This window comes from Clupea harengus, chromosome 3 (assembly GCF_900700415.2).
Source record: "Clupea harengus chromosome 3, Ch_v2.0.2, whole genome shotgun sequence".
NCBI lineage: Eukaryota > Metazoa > Chordata > Actinopteri > Clupeiformes > Clupeidae > Clupea > Clupea harengus.
In genome coordinates this window covers 7,908,462-7,922,941 of record NC_045154.1, presented here as the reverse complement: position 1 = coordinate 7,922,941, position 14,480 = coordinate 7,908,462, and the positions used below count along the sequence as shown (strand labels likewise).

General features: G+C 46.9%; 1 protein-coding gene across 2 annotated transcripts in view; it reads left to right on the top strand.

The window, feature by feature from the left end:
• Positions 1 to 14,480, top strand: part of sema4ba (sema domain, immunoglobulin domain (Ig), transmembrane domain (TM) and short cytoplasmic domain, (semaphorin) 4Ba) — a 62,073-nt gene that overhangs the window by 42,870 nt on the left and 4,723 nt on the right. For both annotated transcript variants that reach the window (XM_031564438.2, XM_012833642.3), the window contains exons 3-14: positions 841 to 1,001; positions 1,503 to 1,565; positions 2,267 to 2,365; positions 3,480 to 3,591; positions 3,945 to 4,061; positions 4,900 to 5,057; positions 10,484 to 10,665; positions 11,456 to 11,606; positions 12,592 to 12,802; positions 13,074 to 13,189; positions 13,881 to 14,038; positions 14,292 to 14,383. In XM_031564438.2, the coding sequence (XP_031420298.1) occupies positions 841 to 1,001; positions 1,503 to 1,565; positions 2,267 to 2,365; positions 3,480 to 3,591; positions 3,945 to 4,061; positions 4,900 to 5,057; positions 10,484 to 10,665; positions 11,456 to 11,606; positions 12,592 to 12,802; positions 13,074 to 13,189; positions 13,881 to 14,038; positions 14,292 to 14,383 (1,620 nt within the window). The remainder of the gene's footprint in view (positions 1 to 840; positions 1,002 to 1,502; positions 1,566 to 2,266; positions 2,366 to 3,479; positions 3,592 to 3,944; positions 4,062 to 4,899; positions 5,058 to 10,483; positions 10,666 to 11,455; positions 11,607 to 12,591; positions 12,803 to 13,073; positions 13,190 to 13,880; positions 14,039 to 14,291; positions 14,384 to 14,480) is intronic.

The window sequence follows — 14,480 nt, the reverse complement described above, 5'->3', positions numbered from 1 at the left end:
AACCAAAACAAAACTGACAGCGGCGAGGCTTCTTCGAAAAAGGCATGTTTGCTCTGGGCATCATCAAGTCCTGTTAGAGTTCCATTTATTTGATTATTTCACAGAAGAACTTAATCGTTCTGTGCCCTGAGTGTCCCAGTGGCGATATCCTATGCACCGCCGATTAGCTGCGGCTTCATGTAAATACATGTTTCTCTGAGCATGAAGAAGCTTCCCCTCTTTTATTATTTTGCATAAGGAGCCAAATGATGTTTCCTCGTAGCCTCTCGGGGGTTAGGCTCTATGCACCGAGCATCAGCTCAGCTTCCAGAACGCCTCCTTTAAGGACAAACAACTTTGACACGTGAGACAGAGCGGTTCCCATAGAAACGCAACAACACCCCGAAGCAGTGCCGTGGGTAATAATATGGTGCACTCAGGCACTTTGATTCTGAGATGAACATCTGCCTGGGCTTTGATTATCATGTTCCAAGGCCACACACACACACACATACACACATTAAACACATACTCACTCAGGCACTCACAGACATACAAACTCACACTCAACACTGACTCAGAGAAGTTGCCTTTGGTCATCTGTCTGCTTGGTCGTCTGGTCTTGATTGTCTTCGTTCTCAGCATGTGCCAACTTACGTAGATAACTGAGGTTTTGTTTTCTTTGAGATAAGCCATCCACTATACAATTGTGAGTGTGTGTATAAAATAATGTGTGCTTCTGTACCAACTGTGCAGACTACCTTTATCTGTGCTACAGTGTCCAGTTAAAAAAAAAAAACTTCCCTAATAAGGACATTTGTTTGTCTCTTTTGTTTTCTCTCTGTCTCTCACTCCCTCCAGATGCAAAAGAGAGGTCAGCCAAGAGATTTTCTGCCGATGGCGTCCACAATTACACCTCTCTCCTCCTCAGTAAGGAAGATAACATGCTTTACGTCGGAGCACGAGAGGCTCTCTACGCCCTCAACCTCAGCGATATCACTGTGCCTGCGCTGCAACGCAACGTAAGCACAAGAGCTTTTCTCACTTGCATTTCTTTCAGTTTCTGTATGTGTGTGTGTGTGTGTGTGTGTGTGTGTGTGTGTGTGTGTGTGTGTGTGTATGTGTGAGAGTGCATGTGTGTGTGTGTGTGTGTGTGTGTGTGTGTGTGTGTGTGTGTGTGTGTGTGTGTGTGTGAGTGTAAGTGTGTGTGCGTGTATGTGTGTGTATATGTATGGGTGTGAGGGGTCTGCTAGATGATACGTTTCTTATCAACGTTGATTTTGGCAGGCAGTCAGCAAATACACTCCCATCATGCCAGATGTGAACCTCCCTGAAATGCATCAGTAGAAATGCGAACTGCTTGATCTACATGTTTGGCACGTGCTAGGCAATGGAAGAACAAGTTTAACAAATAAGGAGATCTTCACAAAGTTCACTGCACTGTCCTTACAATTTTTTTTTAGGAAAATGGTTAAAAATGTGTGTGTATATGTAATGACTGTGTCCCCCCCCCCCCCCCACAGTTAACATGGAGCACCCCAGACAGAAAAAGGGACGAATGCAGTTTCAAAGGAAAAGACCTGAAGGTGAGAGAGTGTGTGTGTGTGTGTGTGTGTGTGTGTGTGCGTTTGTGACTTTTAGTAAGCTCCAGGCCTCTCAGAGATGCAGCACTCTGTGTGAGTACCATGTGGCCTGTAAGTGTGGCCTGTGGTTTGACATGGTGAGCCCAATTACAGACCTCCTCTTCTTAGATGAGTCTCTTGGGCTGCTTCACTGGGGCAGATCAGTCTCTACCTCCCCATTGTCATTTTGACAGTTAGGAGTCGTACGGGGGTGCCGGATGGGGGGCAGTGGTGGCGGTAAGGAGCTGGCTTCATGTTATTAGATTAATAATCCACATGGTTAATTTGTCGCCTGATTGATTTGTATGGGGAGGTGGGGGGTGGAGGAGGGAGGCTCTGGATTGAGATGCAGTAATGAGCGTAGTGAGTCTTTCAGTAATCACTCAGACGCCTGTCCGCCAGCTGCTGCCAAAACCCCCACTTCACTGCTTGGAAGAGAGAGAGAAAGAGGACCTTAGATTGGAAGGCAGCCCAATGAATGTCTCTTCTTTTTATTTTTTCGACCATCTCTGCCTTTCTTTCCTTTTTTGATATCATTTTTACTCTGATCCTTCATTCTAACCCTATCCATATTTGCTTAAATCCTGGTGAGGAACTTTTAGAGAGTTTATGTCTGATTATATTTTGCCTCTCTCTCTGTCTTTCTCTCTGCCTCTCCAATTCAGACCGATTGCTTCAATTACATCAAGATTCTGCTGCGAGTGAACGTGACACATCTCTACGTGTGTGGGACCTATGCCTTCAGTCCTACTTGCGCATACATTGTAAGTGTGTGTGTATGTTTGTGTGTGTAAATATCCTCTGTGTGTGTATGCTAGGGGGGGGCAGGCTCAACATCTGCTGCTGGATGCTGCCACTGAGTGTGTGTGTGCCTTGCGGGTGAGGGAGGGGGTTAATTAGCCATGTAATTTACTCAGTCAATCAAAATGCATGTTCCGCAAACCCCTCCGTACCTCCTCTCCGGAAGGTGATGTCATGGCAACGGCATATTCTAATTCCATCCTACCGCCCTTTCCCAGTCTCTGGTGGCGCAGAGAACGGATTCAGGAGAGGAGAGGAGAGGCGCGGAGGTGTTGCTGCACTGAGGGCCTTTCATGCACCTTTAAGGCGCTTGCAATCATCGACACTTATGCAACCGACCACCAAAGAAACAATCAGCTCCAGACAGCGTGCACTCTGCATGCCCCGATAAGGACATCTGTCCCGCATCTCCCAGCTTTCGACGGCGTGCGAGGGAGAGCAAAGGAGCACATCGCAATCTCGGAAGATTCGGTTCTTGGCAGAGCGGCCGCGAGGTTCTGACCCAGAATTCCATGGGCTCTCCTCCCAAAAGTGTCCGGCCACCGCGGGCCGGGTGGGTTTATCAGGACCAGCCAGACGCGGCTCATACAGAGAGGAAGGAATGAGAGCGCACTGCTCAAGGCCACGTCTCTCTCTCTCTCTCTCTCTCTCTCTCTCTCTCTCTCTCTCTCTCTCTCTCTCTCTCTCTCTCTCTCTCTCGCTCTCTCTCTCTCTCCCTGCTAATGCAGAGAACATGGCTCCGTTAGCCTCTCAGCCTGCCATTAAGTCTCTGTGATCATAGGGGAACAGCATGAGCTCATGAGATATATGAGGCTCTCACTGCCCATGGACAGATATCTGCGGCCACCTGGGAGTCCTCAGGGTACTCCTAAAGAGGCTGCTGGGATAGCACTCTCTTATTCACAATCCAGCGCTGCCCCATACATGTGAAATGTGTGTGATACTTAAAGCAGCAAAGCAGTGGTTTGAGGTTTGTTTTTTTGTGTGTGTGTGTGTTTGAGCTAGTAGAAGGACATTTTCTTGGTTTAGATTAAGACTCTCTGTGAGACTCTCTCCCTCTGTGTATGTGTGTATCAGAGCACAGAAAACTTCATGCTGGTGAGGAGCAGGACAGGAGAGATTATGACAGAAGATGGACGTAGTCGCTGCCCCTTTAACCCGGAGTACAAATCCACCGCCATCATGGCAGGTAGGGCCCATGTAATGCTGTGTGTGTGTGTGTGTGTGTGTGTGTGTGTGTGTGTGTGTGTGCGTGTGCGTGTGCGTGTGTGAGTAGGAAAGAGAATGAACTACAAGCAAGACAATCAAATGTCTTCAGTCAAATTCTTCAACTATAACTTTCATGTGATAAGTATTCTAACTTGTCATGCCAACTGTCACTTGTTTTCCCTATGTGCAAAAAAATCTATTACAGAGTCTATTTGGCTACGTGACAAATAGCTGCTAAGAGTTTGAAATCTGAGTACGGTGTTTGTGTGAGTGTGCAAAAGCCCCAAAGCCTGAAATAATCTAGATTCATCCCTTTGTCTTTTTTTTTCGTAGATGGTGAACTGTATGCCGGCACAGTCAGTAACTTCCAAGGCAACGAGCCTGTCATTTACAAGAGCCTTGGCCACGGCTCTGCACTGAAAACCGAAAACTCATTGAACTGGCTTCAAGGTAAAATGAGGGCCAAGGCCTGTCTTCTTCATTGCATGTTCTGTTTCTCCATTTCTCTCACTCTCTCACTCTCTCTCTCTCTCTTTCTGTCTCCCTCCCTCTCACCCTTTCTTTCCGTGCCAAGCAGATAGATCTTAGTGTTCTCTGATGGTTACCACAAAACTCCAGCTGAAAGCACACAGGCTTCTAAAGGAGTGGTCTGATGTTTGTGTTAGTTTCTCCTCTTCCAGACGTCAGAAGCTGTGTGGCCTAACTGCTGCAGCCGCATTTTCACAAATGTTGTTGGATTGAACATGGACTTCTAGCATGCAGTATTATTCCATGTATAAAATCTCAGTGACGGTGGCCACTGGTGTTTATGGGGACACCCCTCTATTATGGGAGCTGTGCTCTGAAATGCGCCATGTTACCACTTCGCCCTCACATCCAACGCTGTAAATAATTTAGTTAAGGTCTGAAAATAGTTGCTTCTGAAAGCTTGGCTCGAGTTTGCTTTGGCAAGATGGGGTCCTCGGCATTGCAACAGCGCACCTATCACAATAGCACATGTCAGGGAGAATACTTTATGCTATTTCCCCTGAAGACATGAAGCATGGGTGTGTATGTGTGTGTGCATGGGTTGGTGTTTGTGCATGCATGTGTGTGTGCGTGTGCGCGTGTGTGAGTGTGTGTGTGTATGTGTATGTTTGGAGGGGTTAGTAAAGCGTGAGTGCTGTGAACTAGATGTTAAAAGGGTCTCCACTGCTTCTGCCCTTTGTCTGTTACTGTCCCAGAATGCATTGTGATTCACGTTTGGCATTCAAACATGTCCTTTTGTCTTCCCTCGCCCCCCACGCAGACCCAGCCTTTGTGGGATCTGCCTACATCCAGGAGAGCCTGCCCCTAGGCAACCCAGTGGGCGATGACGACAAGATCTACTTCTTCTTCAGCGAAGCGGGGAAGGAGTTTGATTTCTTTGACAACACCATTGTGTCGCGCATCGCTCGCGTGTGTAAGGTGAGGGGATGCATGAACGGCGCACGCACACACACACACACACACACATAGGCACCCCCGACCCGTCATCCACAGCCCTGCCCAGCATGAAAAAAGGGGTCCATATCCCCCCTCGAGGGGGAGTCTCGCCACCTACACACAAAGCACACACACAAAGACCAGCAGCCTCGTCTGTCGCCTCTTCCCTGTCTTTTCCACCGCAGACGTTTCATATGAACCTATCAGAGCAGCAGAGGACTGGGACTTCTCAGGAGTGTGTGTGTCTGCGTGTGTAAACATGTAATGTAAATTAGTGTGTGTGTGTGTGGTGCGTGTCTGCATTTCTGCATGTGGCTACTAGCTATATGCTAATGTATATGAGCGTATCTGTGTCTGTGAGCATGTGTGTCTCTCTTTGCGTGTGTGTGTGCGTTTGTGAGGGCTCAACACAGTGTTTTGGGTCCAGGCAATGGGTGGGGTCTGTAGGCTTGACTGGGAGGGACGCTGTAGCTGGCGTTCCAGAAAAACATTCCTCCTCTGAGCACCTCCTCTTTCATGAGCCTCTCTTCTGGCTCTCCCGCACCTCCCCTCCCCTCTTATCACATTTCAGTAAATATTAACACGCAGCCCTGAACAGCAAAAACCTAAGACCACTTCTCCCTCCCTTATTTCAGAGAAGTACTCAGTTGAAGGAATGCGTATGCCTGAACTCCCCCAGTCCCAAGCTGCTCATTTGAATGTGACTGGACACTATTCCAACTGTGACATCTGCTGGGCTTTAAATGATGATTAAAGGGCTAATTGTTTCCTGCTGTCTTTTTTTTTTACCACGAACATGACGCACGTTGTCAAAAGGCAAGAAACAGATGAATCCCATCCTGCTTATGACAGACGAATAAGGATCTCTTCCCAGACTCTTAACTGACTGTGGCCAGATCGGCACCGGATCAGAGCCGTGCCTGGGCCAGAACCTACCCCGAGTCGTCCGCTGCTATCTGGGTTATTTATTTCAGACATCGTTTGGACATGCGGGATAAATTAGATCACAGTTTAAAAGCCGACGCCTCAGCTCACTCAACGCTCCAGACTCAATCCTGGTGAATTTCACGCAGCGGAGAGGAGGACAGGGGACACGGGCTGCTGATTTGCATGGGGAATCATCACAATAAGCAAACAGACATAAGTAAATAAAGCGGGTCCCCAGTTCCTCTCCTCAGACGGAGGGGGTCTGATGTCGTCTGTGGGGGGCAGACGGGAGGCTGGAGGGGGGAAGGAGGAAGTGTGCGAGCGAGCAAGTGAGCGCTCGGGCGGCCCGCCTCGTCGCCGGAGCCTGTCCTCTTCGCCCTCCTCTCTCACCCAGCAAACAAAACTGTAATGAAAGTGCAGAATCCATTATGGGCTGTAATTAGAAATAATATGAGCTGTGATGAGATGTGCAGCCTGAGAGCCAGGCATCAGCACAGCGGCTCACTGGGTGGATTCAATTGCATCTGCAGACCTTTTCTTTTTTCTTTGCAGTAATTAAATTTACCCCAGGTCTCTCTCTCTCTCTCTCTCTCTCTCTCCCTTCTCCTCTTCTCCCTCTCTGTGTCTCACTTTCTTATATTTATCTATCAGTCTGTCTGTCTGTATGTCAGTGTCTGTGTCCCTCTCACTGTCTCTTTGAGTAAGTGTGATAAGTGCGTGCTGTGTTTTTCATTGAAAAGAGCCTTCCTCACGTTGCGGTTAGCGTGAAGTCATATGTCTGTCCTTATTTGAACCTGGCTGGCCTGCTCTATTTTCAGACATTTTTGTCGTGACTTCGCTGATTCCTCCTTTCACTCATATAACATCCCCTAACACAGAGACACACACTAGCCAACATGCACATGATTATGCACACGCATGTACACAAATTCACCCCATTGGGTTGCCTTTTAAAATACCCAAAACACAGACACACACACAGACACACATACACACACACACACACACACACACACACACACACACACAAAGCCCTACCTCGCTTGACCCCATGTCAAGAGATCAGTGGCTGTCTAACAGCGGTCAGGGAGGGCAGTGTCTAGGGTCAGCAGGTTGCTGTAGGTTCCTAACTTAAACAGACAGACACACACACACAGACGCACACTCACACACACACACACACACACACACACTCGCGCACGCACACGCACACGCACACGCACACGCACACGCACACACAGACACACATGCACACACACACACACACACACACACACACACATACATACACAAACCTACTCCAGAACACAAATGCTGACAAACAGCATGTTTTAACATATACTATGAGACACATTTATTCCAGCTTTTGTCCAAAGACCCCCCCCCCCACACACACATTATACTTGTGTACATACAAATAAAGCACAACACACAATGTTGGCTCAATGTATCCATCCCCAAAACCGGCCATCAAAAGATAGTAAGGCGGCAATGGTTGTTTCGCAGGCTGTTGATCCACTTTAATCCCATAGTAAATCCCTTTTGATATGTAATTTGAACACAGCCTCTCCAACAGCAGACACATAAACAGCTGTTTAAATGGCAGTACAGTGTCAGAAGGGGATGTAGGATGGAGTCTGTCTGCCAGCAGAGCTGCTGCTGCTGCTGCTGCCGCTGTGTAGTCTGCACTGAGAGAAGTGAGTGCTGACGTATCAGCAGATCTGACTGGAGCCCCATCGATCTTCACAATGTTGAGACCTGATAGAGATCCACTGTAGATGCTGAACCTGATCCATACAGTAGTGTTCATCACATCCAGGAGTGGGGACCAGCGCCACCCTCTGGTAGCCTAGCGTAAAGTAAGTGTTGTAACTGTAACTGTGTAAGTGCTGTTTGCAGTAACTTTATGCACAACTTTCGAAAGAACTAGATGACTATGGCGTTACTGATACTATGGTTAAGCAGTGCAGTGACAAGAACATGAACAGGAAGAGAACGCAGTCCGTTGTTCTAGCCCCATCCTTCTGTCCGTTTTATTGTAGTTTTGGTTTGTGACTCGACTGTAGTTCCACTATATAAAACGTCAACGGCTTCACCACCACTTTACAACTCTGCTGATTCCAGGAATGTTATAAATGGAATGGAAAATTCAGGAGGCCCACACCACTTATATAATGTGGAGTCCAGCTTGGCTTAAACACTTATTAGCCATTGTTAGGTTAGGGTCATTGGAGGCTATTGGAGAGGGGCACTGGAGGTGGATATAACCCTCTTCAGGGGGATTAGGAACAGCACTCCCTCTCACGAGTTCTTCTGCTGGAGAGGTCCCTCTCAAAAAGCCTGAAATATTGGTGGAATGTGTTGTTGCGTACTTGGTACGAGGGAAGGCGTTGTCCAGAGTACTGAATTACAATAACAGTGAAAAGGAATACTGTGTTTTTTTTCCCCCTCCGAGGATGGTCGGAAAGGGGTGGTTCTGTCAGAGTGCTTCCCTCCTGACGGTTTTATGTAAGAGCTGCTTATCACCAGGCCTTTCTCCATGTGATGTTCCATGTTTGTATTCCTCTCTGTTGTTTTCACTGCTCTCGTTCTCTCCCTTTCTCCTTTCTTTCTTTCTTTCTTTCTTTCTTTCAGTCTTTCAGTCTTTCTTTTCCTTTTTCTCTTCTCGTTGTTTATACAGGTGTGGAGTTTAGACATTGTTGTAACCACAACCAGCTACAGAGGAACAATACACACAGCTTTCAGAACATAAACACTGATTACCACAGTACATGGTCTTTGGTTTTCATCCTTCCTGCGTACCTCCACTCTTTAGCCCCGTCTCTGGTTTTCATTGCTGATAATATAAGCAATTGCCTTCCATTGTCATGAAAGCTTTGGGTGTTTGTGAGGATGAGGATGGATATGTGTGTGTGCATGTGTTTTTCCTTTGTGTGTGTGTGTGTGTGTGTGTGTGTGAGAGAGAGAGAGAGAGAGTGTCTGTGTGTGTGTGTGTGTGCATGTGTTTGTGTGTGTGTGTGAGAGAGAGAGAGTGTGTGTGTTTGTGTGTGTGTTTGTGTGTTTGTGTGTGTGTGTGTGTATGTGTGTGTGTGTGTGTGTGTATGTGTGTGTGCATTTGTTTCTAGGAGGATGTTGTTGTGCATTTAGCATGAAAGCGCACCGTATTCAGGTATTATTCAACCATAATAAGGACGACGCATGAATGTGCAGGGAATATATGCTGCCCATTATCTGCCTGGCTTGCCACAGCAAGTAATTGCTTCAGAAAGTCTGCATTAGTCACGTGTCATTTCCTTTCACGTTCAGCGATGTCATTTCCCCTCATGAACTGTGCTGCTGCGGTGGACTCACGTGAGGGAGCGTTGCCTCCGAGTTCTGTCCATTAGTGGGCCGCTTTGGTTCATTGTGGCATATCTCTGCTCTGCTTTGGGAAGATGCCTTGTTAAGATGCACGCAGTCTTTTTGAATCTCCTCAGATCAGTGTTCTGGGCTAGTATTGGGGTAATTGCTTGACTTTGATGCTGCAGTTCAAGCAAATGTGAAAGGACGGGTTGAATTGTTATTATTATGTCTATTTCACCTAGTTTTGAGTTTTAGTGAATTATTACTTTTCAGAGGTTATTGGTTCCATTGGTTTTACTGGGATGAAGGTCTTGAAGTCACAACACATATAAAAACAATGGAATGTTTGTGTCATGTGACAAACTATGGCCATGCATGAAATGTACGTCAACTACTGTCTTTCATATCAGTGCATTGACAGCACAGATGTTTTGTGGGACCAAAACAATTGTCTTGAAAGAGTGTGTGTGTGTGTGTGTGTGTGTGTGTGTGTGTTGTGTGTGGTATGTTTTCTTAGCCAGTGCCTCTGTCTGCACGTGGACATTTTTCTTATCTCGCGTGGTTATTCACATGTAAGCGGAGCCATCCTTCCTCATTCAGCTCAAACCCAATTGGCGTGCTGTCTGGCCTGACACGGCACCTCCCTGCTCTTCCACCTCTAGGTTTTTTTCTTTCTATTATTTTCCTCCCCGCCCTGCTTGTTTTTCTGACCCAGAAGCTTCCACGTGCTCTAAGTGTTTTCACCTCGGGAAGAAGCCATCGTCACTGACAAACTATGCTGTTTTCAGCCCTACTCTACCCGAGGAGCCACTCCACACGCATGCTTTTCATTATCCTCAATTTACATAATGGCTGCTTGATGGGACTGTCACAAAACAATGGATGAACAAATAATCCTGTTGTCATAACACTCAACAGTGTGTCTTTATTATGTTCTCACCCACATATTTGGACCCTGTGACTCTATCGTGTTCTCGAGTCAGCTGGTAAAAAATGATGCAGCAGTTACCTGCTCTTCGTGTGATGTGAGGGTGCCCTCTGCTGGAAATACTTTGCATAGCATGTGAGTCTGAGCAGTACTTTCACCCCTTGCATCTTGTTAAATATCTCTTTCTCTCTCTTTCTGTGTGTGTGTACAGGGAGATAAGGGAGGAGAGAGAGTCCTGCAGAAGAAGTGGACCACTTTCCTAAAGGCCCAGCTGCTCTGCTCACTACCAGACGACGGTTTCCCCTTCAACATCATTCAGGACATGTTCGTGCTGACCCCCGGCAAGGAGGACTGGAAGAGCACCATGTTCTATGGCGTCTTCACCTCACAGTGGTAAGACTCCAAAATAAATCACCCAAGCAGTTTTAACCTATTGTCTGAGTCACCCTAGTCTTGAATATCTTCAAATATGTATTTTAAGTATGTATTTTTATTCACAGAATAAAACCTAAAAATTATACTTTTGTGCCTTGAAGTTTATTATTCTGTAGCACCCTCTGCCAAGGAATTATATTTTCTCAAATGTTTCGGTGGCTTTTCATTTAGTATGAAAACAATAAAACAGCTTAAGAAAAAGCAGCAGTTTTATCATATAGTGTCTGACCACAGTAGTGTAGCTGGCATGTGAGTCATCCGTGGTAGTTTGGGTGTCCCCAGATAAACTGCACAACAGCAGCAGTGCCAGTTCAGTATTAGTTCATATCACGCCATTATTGATCCTCCCTCCGGCTCATTCTCTTGCATGTGGTAAGCACCAGGAGGAGACTGTATCGATTTGGCACATTGACATGAGGCTGAATGCCACTTGGAGGCAACTAGGGACATTCTCGATCACGTGGTGTGTCTGGTGTTTCATCTGCGTATGTGATGTATGGGTGTGTGTGTGTGTGTGTGTGTGTGTGTGTGTGTGTGTGTGTGTGTGTGTGTGTGTGTGTGTGTGTGTGTGTGTGTGTGTGTGTGTGTGTATGTGATGTATGGGTGTGTGCAAGTTGAGTCATATCAGTAGTTCTTTTTTTAATATCTGCACTCTCACAGTGTGTGATCAAATATGGGCTGTATGAATAAGTCTAAACACTAGCTTTGTGTGTGTGTCTGTGTGTGTGTGTGTGTGTTGTACTCACAGGTACAAGGGTGCGTCCGGAAGCTCAGCTGTGTGTGCCTTCACTATGGAGCAGGTTGAGAGAGCGTTTAATGGCCGCTACCGTGAGGTGAACCGCGAGACGCAGCAGTGGTACACCTACAACCATCAGGTCCCTGAGCCTCGCCCCGGAGCGGTGAGTAGTGCTGCCCCCTGTTGGCCAAAACAGCACACTGCATGTGGAGCAATCTCCACACTTCTAATATGTCCCGCTGTGGGTTCAGCTACCTCTGAAGGCCCATGGAAATACTTAAGCAGTTTCAGTCATACATTTGTACGAATTATTAGAAAGTAAAACATTTTAAGGGAAGGTGGATAAATCATTTTTAATTGAAAAGGATTATATAGGCAATACAATTATGGGAATCTCAGCTTGACATTAGTCATTGGTCATGAATGTGTAAAAGTGTGTGTGTGAGTGTGTGTATGTGTATGTGTGTGTTTGAGTAGCGCATATCTCAGACACGTACACACACACACGCACACACGCACACACACACACACACACACACACACACACACACACACACACACACACACACACACACACAATCAGAGCTCCAATCAGCAGTGGGCATCAGTGGCTCTTTTGGTATCAGTCTGAGAGCTGGTGCTGTCGCTCCCAGGCAGCTGCCCACCAGCCCTGATGCTTATCAGCCTCCTAAGGCCTCTCTCATTTCCCAGAAGCCTTATCTGCAACCAATCCTGCGCACGCAGCAAACTCACATTGATGAAGTCCATCTGTGTTGAACCTGTTTGACGTCTGTGTGTGTGTGTGTGTGTGTGTGTGTGTGTGTTATTTTCATTGCTCGCTGTGTGTTTGTGTTGTGTGCTAGCAGGAAAGACAGTGCTATACCCGACGTGCGATCTGACCCCTGTCTCATCCTGTCTTTCTTGTCATCTGTCTCCCTCTCTCTGTCTTTATCTCTCGTTTCTCTTTCTCTTCTATCCCTCGTTTTCGGTCTTTGTTTACTTCTCCCTCTCAATTTCCTGTTTTATTCTCTCTTGTCTTTTCTCTTGCTCTCCTCCTCCTCTCTCTCACTCTCTTTCCCTCATTCCTTATTTATGTCCCTCCTCCTCCTCCTCCCCCTCCTCTTCCTCCTTCGTTCTGTCTCCCACAGTGCATCACCAACACGGCGCGCGGCATGGGCATCTCCTCCTCTCTGCACATGCCTGACAAGGTGCTGAACTTCGTCAAGGACCACTTCCTGATGGACAGCGTGATCCGCAGCCCGCCCCTCCTGCTCAAGCGCAACGTGCGCTACACGCAGATCGCCGTGCACAGAGTGCAGTCCATCCACAAGGCCTACGACGTGCTCTTCATCGGCACAGGTGAGACACGAGACGTTTTCACGCAAACACCTCACTGCTTCTCTGACGTACGCAGACTCTTTAATAGCTTTGAATTTTTTAACTTCAATGGAAGATTTTACACTTTTCTTTATGCTAGTTACAAGAAAATGTAACTACGGCGATGAATAATACATTTTTAGATCAATCAGATTTAACGAGCAGGGTACATTTCCTTTAAGAAGTAATAAATGGTATCACTATAGCTGTCTATTGACTGTAATTTTGATTACGCATGCTTTGTGTTCCTTAGATGACGGCAGGCTCCACAAGGCCATCAACATTCAGGGCAAGATGCACATCATTGAGGAGATGGTCCTGTTCCATGAACCTCAGCCTATACAGCACATTGAGCTTGACACAGATAAGGTAGCTCACCACACGCACACAAACACACACCCACACACACACACACACACACACACACACTCACAATCCCACACATCAGCACGTAGCACATTTGCAATATAGTGCAGGTCTGCTGGCGTTAATAACAGTGATAACAATGAATCTTATTTATACTGTGCATTTCTCACATCCAGTGTGCTAATGTTCCCTGGTGGAATATCACACTGGGATTTCTTGAGGGAGTTATTATGAAGTAAGTAAATGTCAGAGTGGCCACAGCTTAGGTAACCCATCAGCCGTGAACAGAGATGCCTGCAGGGAGGTGTGTGTGTGTGTGTGTGTGTGTGTGTGTGAGAGAGAGGAGGGGAGGTGGGTATAGACTCACTTTCACTGAGATAATTACATCTCCAGCTTCCTCTCTCGGGAGCTGGTGAACAGATGGGAAGTAAACAGCACATGACACACAATGAATCCCGCCTCCCTTGCCTCCAACAACCCCCCACCCCGTCCCTGCCGTATTTTTCGCTGTTTGTTCAGTGCTGTCGCATACCTTGCGGTCACAGTGCCACCGAGAAATTAGCATCATTTAGGCCGCGTAAAAAAATCGCCACACCGTGAATTCACTCAGCTCGCGGTGTAAATATGGAAAAGCTGTTTTAGGGTTTCCGTTCTTCTCCGTAAAATCCTCAAGATGTTTGTGTCTGTGCCGCAGGGTCTGCTGTATGTGTCTTCCTTCTCCGGGTTAGTGGAGGTTCCCGTGGCCAACTGCTCTAACTACCCGAGCTGTGGGGAATGCGTCCTCTCCAGAGATCCCTACTGTGCCTGGACAGGGAGGCAGTGTCTGGATGTCAGACAGGCGCCCCCTGGGAGGTCAGTACAGTGCCCTGGGAGCATTCTTGGAAGAGGACAAACATTTTCTTTCTCAGAAGAGGTTTAGCAAACACGTTGTTAAAGCAAGAGTTTGTGTAGCTTTATGTCAATAGCGGTCAGACAGTATCGTATCAGATTACTGTAAATGGAGTGGATTAGCATCGGCTGGAGTGAAATCTGCAGGTCTAATGTCTGTGATTCTGATGATTCTGTGCATGTTGTTAAACTATCTTCCTTGTACTCTATGCTTTAGCAAATGGCATCAGGATGTGCATAATGCAGACACCACTGGCTTCTGTAATAAGACGACACCCAGCCCTCGATTTTCAAAGCCCTCATCCACTCGTAAGTCTTTCTCTTCTGTGTTAGTGCCAGCTTAATGGTGCGGTCGACTCTCCCTCGTTTGACTGCTTAAATGATGACACGCGGTTTAAATTTCATG